General features: G+C 65.3%; 1 protein-coding gene across 1 annotated transcript in view; it reads right to left on the bottom strand.

The window, feature by feature from the left end:
* Window positions 1–9605, bottom strand: part of INSRR (insulin receptor related receptor) — a 14777-nt gene extending 5172 nt beyond the window's left edge. Inside the window, exons 1-10 of the mRNA XM_006923640.2 lie at window positions 9521–9605; window positions 5899–6450; window positions 4120–4423; window positions 3890–4032; window positions 3476–3620; window positions 2621–2835; window positions 2282–2408; window positions 740–978; window positions 281–448; window positions 1–184 (exon numbers count right to left, since the gene is read on the bottom strand). Of these exons, the coding sequence (XP_006923702.2) occupies window positions 1–184; window positions 281–448; window positions 740–978; window positions 2282–2408; window positions 2621–2835; window positions 3476–3620; window positions 3890–4032; window positions 4120–4423; window positions 5899–6450; window positions 9521–9605 (2162 nt within the window). The remainder of the gene's footprint in view (window positions 185–280; window positions 449–739; window positions 979–2281; window positions 2409–2620; window positions 2836–3475; window positions 3621–3889; window positions 4033–4119; window positions 4424–5898; window positions 6451–9520) is intronic.

Raw genomic sequence — 9605 nt, 5'->3', positions numbered from 1 at the left:
AAGGCTTTGTGCAGGAAGTTTTCAAACTTCTTCTGGAACGAGGCCTCTTGCGCCTCCAGCGGTGGCAGGACCTGCCCCGGAGGCGGGTGCTGGCAAGGGCAGCAGCCGGGCTCCACCTGCGCCTCGAGCTCGCCGTCTTCGCGGTCGAAGCGGGGGTCGTTGCTGCTGGTGGGCAGCCGCAGGCCTGGCGCGGCGGCGGCGGCGGGGAGGGGGGCAGTTAGACCAGGCTTTTGCGCCCCGGCGCCCGCCCCCTCGGCCCGCGCCTCATTCCTGCGCGCACCGCGGTGGCAGTAGTCATTGATGTAGAGGTCGCCGTCCTCTGCCAGACGCTGCCACAGCACCAGGTAGTAGGTGAGGTTCCCGTTGCGTTGCGTCGGCGGCTTCCAGCGCACCAGCAGGTGGGAGGAGGACGGGGACGTGGAGACGACGTCCTGCGGCACCGTGGGCGCTGGGGGTGTGAGTGGGGTGTACCTGAGGGGCTGCGGGGCCCCTTTTCAAATACCGTCTGGTCATGGGCCCCTCTGTGGAGCCCAGCCCCCATTCGTCCCAAGGAATAGGTGACTCTCAACCTCCTCTTCCTAGAACTCAGGGTTTTGTCCTTCCCTCATCCCCCAAAGGCCCTTAAATTGGCAGGCGTGCCCTCTGCACAGGCCCCCCACAGCCTCCCTAGGACCCAGGCAGGCGCCTCCATCCTTTCCAGGACCCAAACATCCGGCCTCCACTCGCGCCAGAGGCCCACCTGCAGGCAGGGTCCGGAGGTAGACAATGGGGCTCTGGGCTCCTTGGTGGGGGCTGTCCTCAGCAGCGGTCAGCATGATGGCCCGCACGAACACCGCGTACTGTGTCCAGGGCTTGAGTGGGGCTAGGGTCACCCCAGGCTCCTGGTTGCGACTCAAGGGCAGCTCCACATCCAGCAGGTTCCAGCTCTGGGTCCCACAGGCGTCTGGGCCTATGTGCTCCGTGGCATTCTGGAATGGGCTGAACACCCCATCCCGGCGCTGAGGATCGGTTCAGCCCCACCCCGTCTCCAGCAGCCCCCTCCTCTCTGAGTTGTCCAGACGGTCACCGTCACACTCCTTCCTGCACGTGTGAAGGCATCCGGAAGGAGTGCGGGTCCCCCTTTTGGGCCTGATGCGCCCCCTGAGCGCTTCTGCTCCGAGCTGGAACTGAGCCAGGGCCCACAGTACACGTCTCAGAGGGGGGCGCGACCACAGCCACACTGCCAGGCGGCGGTGGCAGGGGAGCTGCCTGATTCTCGGCCCTTTGAGGCAGCTGTGTACAGCTGGGCAGGCTGTGAGCTGCACACGCCAGGGGCGTGCTGTTTACCCTGCAGTCCTGTGAGTGCTGCTCAGAGTGCGGTCTAGACCGGGAGACCCAGCCTTACCTGGGAGCTTGTTAGACATGCAGATGCACGGGCCCCACCTGGGGCTGACGAATCAGTATGTGGGGTGGGGCCCAGGAATCTGTATTTAACAAGCTCTCTGGCTCCCCATGCTAGAGACCTTCACCTACCCCTGCAGCCTGGAAGAGGCCTGCCCTCCTTCCCCCCAGGCCAGGACCGGTGCCAGTAAGCAGCCAAGACCTCTCAGCTTCACAGGAAATGCTTCCAGGCCAGGTGGCTCCCATCATCCCGCATCCACGGGGAGGCCGAGTCCTCCTCGCTCCGCCCTGCCCACTCCACCTCCCTCCCCTGAGGATTTCTATGTTCGATTCCTAGCCATGCTTTTGGAGAAGTCCTTCCTGTGGGCTAAGCACTATCGCTCTTGTTTTGGTCAGTACACTCCCAAAGGACAGAGCAGCCTGTCCTTTGCTGTCCCCCGCTTCCGCCCATCCTTCAGCTTTAATGAAATGCTGGCCAAACTGCACATAAAACTGGCTAAATTAGTGGGCACTGCCCAGACCGCTGCCGGGGCAGGAGCATGTGGTCAGTGCAGAACATTAGCATACGGAACGGAAGCTTAATTATCCGAGCCTTCCCAGCGGGGCTCCCCTCCCAGCTCTCAGAGTCCCGACTCCCCTCTCCGTTTCACTGGGTGAGGCAAAAACGAGTCACGGGGGAATGAAGGCGAGGGGAGAGAGCCGGACGCGGGCCCCACAAGGGCGTGTGACTTGGAGGCCCCCGGCTTCCTGGCTCTCCACAGCCCCGCGGGGCTCTGCCGTCACCTGCCTCGGGTCGTGATGGCCCCGCCCCGGCCTGGCCCCGCCCCGTTCTGGATGGGCCTGGTCTGGCCCCGCCCCCCGCCGAGCACCTCTCGGGCCTGGCCAGGCCCGGGGTACTCACGACTCCTTGTAGTACACGATGAAGCTGAGCAGGTCTCGAGCCTCCAGCGGCTCGTAGCGCTCCCAGCGCAGCAAGATGCGGTCGGCCTCGGTCACGTTGGACACGAAGCGCAGGGTGCGCGTCTGGCCTGGGTGGGGCGAGGGGCGAACACCTGCTCTCCACCCGCTCGAGCCCCTGCTTCCAGTCCCCCACCCTGACCTCGCCGCATCCCATCTCCAGCGCTGCCTGCGAGGAGAAATCATCATGCTGTCCCCTCCGAGCGCCCCCTCCCACCCAGATGCGCGTCTGGGCGTTTCTTGGTGTCGCGTGCACGCCCCTGGGGCGGGGGCGGGGTCTCACAGGCGGCGCGGTCTCCGTTGGTGCGGGGGTTGATCTCCGCTTTGTTTTGCCGCCCCCGCGTGCCGGTCACTTCCTCCAAATGGTAAATGTGCTCCAGGCAGAGGCGAGGGTTGAAGGCGAAGTAGATCTTGCCCACGGGGATGGTGAGTCCCGCGGCCACCCAGGACCCCAGCTGCTGTAGGTTCTGGTTGTCCAGCACATACAGAGTGTAGTTCCTGGGGGACGGAGGGACGGACCTTGCTTAGCACAGGACACGGGGGCAGGGGAGGGAAGGAGGGGCATGGGTCCCTCCTGCAGAGGCTGTGCTGGGGTCGCAGGGGTGGGGGGAGCGCTCAGCAGCCCACTCACGCCGGTGCACGCCGGGTACTCGGACACACTCGCCTGCGCGTGCCACTGGCCAAGAGTCACTCACACTCTCCGCTCATTGCCCCATCAGTGAAATGGGGTCGACAGTTTCTCTGCCTCTCTCCTTCCCTCATCTCTCATTGGGCTGAGGAGAGGGCTCAGTGTGCGGCTATGCCTGTCCTGCTGGCGCTGGGCACCCCCCGGGGTACATGGCAATGTGCCAGGACACAGGAGCGATCGCCTGGCTGGATGGTACTTTAAAACGTTCGCTTTATTTTGAAAAATCCCGGCTACATTGAGGGTAGGCCTGGGTTTGCAGGTGCTGGGAGCGGGCCTCAAACCCAGGCAAGTCTCGCGTTGCCGCTGACATGATCATCACGGCCCACGCGTAAAGAGTGATACGTAACGACGGTTTGTACAGTACACACTGGGTTCCAGGCACTGTTTGGGAATGTTGGGGAGCAGATGCGACAGAGGCAGCGGGTCAGAGCCCTGTTCCCGACACCTTACCCATCCACCATGGCATCTCCCCGGATGAGTTTTAAGTTCTTGAAAAAGCCCAGGGACACGAGGGCAAAGGAGTGCTTGATTTTGAGGAAGCCGGTGATGGTCTCTACCAGCCCCAGGCTGTGTTGCAGCTCCTGCTCCAGGTTGTCTGGGGATGAGGAAGACAGGGCTGGAGCAGAGGCAGGGAAAGGGGTGGGTCCGCGGGGAGGGGGTGTGAGGGTGGGAGAGGGGGGAGTGGGGGAGGCTGAGAGGGATCCAGGGAAGGGGGCGGTCCTCAAACTGGGCCCAGGCTGAGGAAAGTGCTACTTGAGCTGGTCATGTAAGGGGCGTGGCCAGGAGGAGGGGCGTTATGGGAGGAGGGCGTGGCCGGGAAGGGCGTGGCCGCGAGGAGAGGCGTGGCCCCAGGAGTGTACTAACAGCCCTGGCGAAGGTTGAGGATGAGGCTCCCCTCCACGTGGGTGCAGCCCACCAGATCTTGGGCCGCCTGCACGGAGTCGATGGTCTTGGTGCCCACCTTGCACTCTTTGGGACACAGCCCCTCACACGTGTGGCAGAATATGCTGGCAGGGGCAAGCAGAGGGTGTGGCTTGAGCCCCGCATGGGCCTCCTCGCTGCCCCAAGGGTGACCCCACCCGCCCCACACTCACCTGCTGCCATTCCGGGTGAAGCCTGGAGGGCACTGGGCGAGGCAGCTGCCCTGGTGGATGCCGAAGGCGGAGGCGCGGCCGGGCACAGAGTGCAGGCTGGCACAGCGCTCGGCTGTGACACAGCGCCAGGACTCGTGCTGGTAGGTGCCGGGAGGGCAGGCCTGGTGGCAGGCGCCCCGGAAGTGGAAGTGGCGGCAGGCGACGCAGGCACGGGGGTCGTCCGGCCGGCTGCAGCCCCCCAGGCATTCGACGTGGCAACACTCGCCCCCAGCTGTGCAGGCCAGCCCATGGGGACAGGGGCACACTGTGGGCAGAGTGCCATGTGAGACGGTACCCACGCCTCCTTGGTCCTGGCCCCACGCCCTCCTCCTGGGATATGGTTCTTAGTCTGAACCCGAATCCCTCCGGTTCAGACGGCAGTGGCTGCCCACTCCAGGGCCTCTCGAGGACAAGGACTGGGGCCCCTCAGTGGCTCCCCACCCCCACAGTGCCTAGTCAGGGGTGCTGGAACTCAGGATGGAGCAGTCGCCTTGCCCGTCGGGGCTGCTGCTTCCTGGCCTGCTGTCCTGCCCAGGCCTGGTACCCGGTCGTCGCCGGGCACGGTGCCGGCATGAACCAGCCAGCTTCTTCTGAGCTGGTGGGTCTGGGGATGTGTGCAAGGTGGGGCCCCACTGGGCACTTCACCCAGGCCCCTGCCCGTAACTGCTCCCCCTTCAGCTCTCTGCCCTGGGCAGGAGGCACGGGGTGGGCTCGGGCTGGGGGCCCGACGGCCTGGGAACTCTGCACAGTGGCAGCTGGGTGCCTGGGAGCCTGTGTGCGGTGGGGGTCAGCCGGGGTGTGTTGACACTGTACACGGGAGAAGAGAGGACGTGCGGCAGCTGTGTTTACAGCCAACAGGGCGGCCTTGGGGCCGTGGCCCCAGGGGATACAGCGGGCGTCCGGTTACTCTTCCGCCCTGATGCTGAGGCCTTGGGGTGAGGGGCGTGGGTCTCCAGGAGCTGTGTGGAAAGAGCCCCGGGTTGGGGGACCCCAGGTCTGCCCCCGGCCTCTGGAAGGTTCTCCTTCCCTCCCCCAGAACGTCCTCTTCCCCCTTTTCCTATCCCCTTCCCACCCCGCCCGCCTTTGCTCCCCGCCTTCCTCCCTATGCACCTTGCTTCCTGAGGAAGGTCCCCCCTCACATATTTGTCCTCACAGGTCCTGTCCTTCATCTGTCACCTCCTCCTTCCTCCTACTCATCTCCCGACCTCCGCGTCACAAAGCCGCCAGCCCACCCTGGGTCGCCTGCGCTGTGGCCGCTTTTACCAGGGACCGAGCAGCTCCCTCGGCCCAGGCCCCGCTCTGATGCTTCATCGGGGGCTCGTTCCTCAGAACCGCCCTATGATCACTTTACAGACCAGGAAACTGAGGCTCCGGTGGCTCGGAGAACATAGCCCGTAAGTCGTCGAGCTGAGGTTGGAACCCGGGCCACCTGGCTTTGTACTTAGCCGCTGCCTCCCACTGCCGCCTGGTGTCCACTGTGCCTACCGTCCCCCATGCCCACTGCCCCTGGCCTTGCCTTCCTCCGTGACCGCCCGTCTTGACCGCCTTGGGCTATGTCACTATTTAACCTTCCTGAGCCTCGGTTTCCTTATCCACAAAGCAACAGCCCTGCCTCATGTGACCAGCGAGGACCAAAATAAACAGCGGTGGCAAGGGACTGACCGCACCGCCCTGTGGCCACCCGGTGCCACCGGGGCCCGCCCTCCCCGTGCCCCAGGTGTGCCCTGTGCCAGTGCCCACCTCTCTGGCAGTGGCTGGAGGTCCAGCACCTGTAGTCTGTGTGGCCGCCGAAGGTGGTCCTGGAGCAGGGCTCGCCGGTGGCGCCCAGCACGCCGGGGCACACGTCGGCACACTCCGCACCCGGCTTGTTGCCCACGATGTGGTTGGCGCTGGGCGAGGGCTGCAGCAGGCCCCAGTCGACGGTGGAGAGGTGGCAGAGCTCCTGGTTCTTCTCCACGCGCACGGCCCCGTGCAGCACGGCCCCCAGAGCCGGCAGCCCCACGTCGCGCAGGTGCGGCATCTCGAAGATGACCAGGGCGAAGCCCAGGAAGAGGCGCGCGCCGCGGATGACCGAGAGGTTGGGGAAGAGGTCGCGCAGGCTGTCCAGGCCGTAGACGCGGAAGAGCAGCAGGTACTCGGTGACTTGAGTGAGGCGTGGGAAGCTGAGGCCGCGGAAGTCCTCGCCGGTGGCCGTGAACATGAGCAGGATCTGCAGGTGGCCCTCCACCACGGTGCAGTTCTCCAGCCGCCGCAGCTCGGCCACCTCCGAGCGGATGTCCAGGCTGGGGCACACTGCGGCGTGGGTGGCAGGTGGCGGTCAGCGCGGCCTGGGCCAAGCGCCCCACCCACCCCGGCAGCTCTGGAGGAGGGGGCCACACCGGGAGTGGGACCCGGACAGGGGGCCTGGCTCTGCCGTGGTGTGGGGCGCCCCTGTCCCAGGGCCTCCGCGTTCCTGTCACAGCTGGAAGGGCTCCACCAGGGGGGCCTGAAAGCCACCTCCCGCCCGTGGATGCCACTTCCACCCCGACCCCCTTCCTTCTCTCCCACCCACGCCCTGGGGGCTCCACCTTTAACGCACACCCAGACCCCGAGTGCTGGTCGCCCCCTCCCGGCTTCCACCACTGTCCCCTCTCAGAGGACAACGTCCCGCACTCCCAGAGGGAGCCTCCCAAGTGCCCTGCCCCACCCCGCCCCCTCTGCGGTCTGTTCTTCACTCTGCAGCCAGAGGGAGCGTCTCAGGACATGAGCCGGACCCTGGCTCTGGGCCCCAGGCCCCCCGTGGCCCCCGCCTCACTGACTGAGAGCCGAGCCGCTGGCCACCGCCTACAGGCCTCTGCGGCCTCGGCCTCGGCCCCTTTCTCGCGCTCCCCCAGCCTCACAGACGAGCCAGCCAAGCCTCTGCTCTGGGGGCTCTGCACTGTCTGTCCCCTCGGGCTGGAACCGCCCCCTCCTCATGGCTCACTCACCCCTCTTATGTCTTTGCTCAAAAGACACCTCAGGGAGGCCCCCTCTGACCATCCCATGTCACACTGCGAGGCTCCCTCGCCCCCTCCTGCGCTGTGTTCCTCCATAAGTCTTAGCACTGGCTCATACGCTATCTATTTATTCTGTCCGCTGTGCGCTCCGGACAGCACGGGTCCTTGCAGAGTCGGTGCTGTGACCTCGGCGCCTAGCGTGCTGCCTGGCACATCATGGTGCTCGGTAGAAATGTGATGAATGAATGAATGAAATCTGACGGGGAAGCGGTGGGCTGAGCTTCATCCTCCGTCTCTCCCTGGACCTGAAGGAGCTGTAGGTGCCTGTTCCCTGCATTTGTTTACTCTTGAGGGGACCTTCCAGGCTCCTCACTGACAGAAGTTCAAGTTTAAATTCCTCAGGCTGAGGTTCAGGGGCTGTTGATTGACTGGTCCAGATGATATCTCAGCCTCAGAAGGGTTCCTCAGCCGGTAACACCCTCGGCTCCTGTCCTGCAGCCCCCGCCCCCGTCCCCTGACCCCGCGACCCACATTGATCGCTACCCCTCAGGCTGGACAGTGCTCTGTCCAGCGCCCACGCCACAGCTCCTGGAGCATTGACTCAGCGCTGCTGGCCATATCTCTGTCACCCTCTCCAGGAGGGACTGTCTGGGGGGGTTAGCCGTGCATCTCCCCGTGGTGCCCAGGCCAGGGCTGGACCCACTGGGCACTCGGGGACAGTGGATCGACCTGACGGACTTGGTGGGTCCCGGGCCCCAGCCCCACTGCCCCTCCCGCCCGAGGCCCCTAGGACCGTTCCCCTGGGTGGGTGGGACACCTGTTCCCCGTGTTCACTTGCTCCCAAGGGTACCCCCAGGGTCCGAGCAAACACCAAGTCTGGGCTCTTCCGTGTGCTCGCCATCCAAGTCCCGCTAGCCCGTCTTCGTCCCCAGCCCTCAGTGTCCTGCGTGCCGCCCCTAGCCAGGCACATCCCCTGACCGTTAGGAGGGGGCGGGCGGCAGGCTGGCCCCCTGGGCCGTCCTTCACACCTTCTCCCTGTCGTCTGTTCCCATCCCTGTGCTTGGCTCTGCCGGCAGCTCTGTGTGTGTCTGAGCACGTGTGGGTACACACGCGGGCACACACGGACGAGGGGACACACGCGGGCACACACGGACGAGGGGACGACAGAGCATGAGAACACACTTGTAGCCCCTCCAGGCGAAGAAGGCCAATCAGGCTCTGCCAGGCAGATGGGGGTTCTCTCAGGTGCCCACATGCCACTTCCCATCATGCCCACAGCCTCTCTAGGGCTCCCCTGATGGGAGTCATTTGGAAAAACAAATTTCCGAGCTTCACAGATTAACCCCTGCCTGTCTCCCTAAGGGCATGGCCCTGTGCAGAGCCGCACTGGGAATGGGACATCTGGATCCCCTGACCAAACAGCCCCACCCGAGGGACGTGCTCCTGTCCTGACAACCGAGGTCCAGGCTGGCATCGCCCGTGCCCTTTGCCGGCACAGCGGCGGACGAGGGAGGCGGGCGGGGGCGGGGGCAGGGCTGCGCCTCGCAGGCGGTGCCTCTCCGGACCCCTGCCCCAGACCCTCGCATCCTTTCCGTCTCTGTACGAAGGGGAGGCTCGGCCCCCAGGCCGAGGACATCAGGGGACCCCTCGGGCAGGCACAGAGCCCTGGACTCCTGAGACGCCTCGGTCTGGAAGGGCAGGGTGGCACTGGAGAAGGGGGCGATTCTTAAGCCTTCTCCTTCCGACTCTTCCCCGCTCAGCTTGTTTTCCTCTCCTGGCCAAGCCCCCAGCATCCCGTGAGGGTCACTTAGTCTACAGGCCCCCCACCCCCACCCCTGCACATGGGAATTGTGCAGCCCAGGGCATTGAGGGAAAGCAGCCCCCCACCCCCGCCCCAGTGAATGGGCCCCAGGAGTGGGGGACATGGACGTGGCCCTGGAGGCAGGGGCTCAGGACCCCGGTCCGGCTTCGCCTCTCGGTGCCCTGTGCCTCGGTCTCCCGTCTCCACGTGGGTTCAGTTACTTCGCGGTGCCCGTTCTCGGCGCCCATCCCCTCCCACGCCTGCCCCCTTACTGTCCAGGCATCCTAGAAATGCCCTCTAAGACCCTCCCCCTCACTCTGGTCCACACCGGGCTCTGCTGGGACCCCCGCTGAACGAGCGGAAATGGAGGGCGTCTAGTCACCCCGTTTCCAGGCCCTTCTCGCCTCCCTCGTGTGGGGAACTAGCTGCCCTCCTGGGGGGTCCTTCTGAAGCTCCCCCTAGTCTTTGTGTGCTGTCGCAGGAGCTAAATGGATGTGTTCTGGGGGAGCTCAGTCTTTGGCCTCCAGGCTGGCTGGGAGGAGGGGGGTGGAGATGGGGCTCCAGGAGACAGCGCAGGGGGACTCACCCTCTAGTGTGTCCAGGCCAAATCCCAGGGACAGGAGGATTGCAAGCAGGCATGCCGCCCACGGCCACAGACTGGGCACTGCCAT

Source organism: Pteropus alecto, unplaced genomic scaffold (genome assembly GCF_000325575.1).
Source record: "Pteropus alecto unplaced genomic scaffold, ASM32557v1 scaffold49, whole genome shotgun sequence".
Classification (NCBI taxonomy): Eukaryota; Metazoa; Chordata; class Mammalia; order Chiroptera; family Pteropodidae; genus Pteropus; species Pteropus alecto.
Note: the sequence above shows the minus strand (reverse complement) of the source record. Positions and strands in the feature narration are given on the sequence as shown.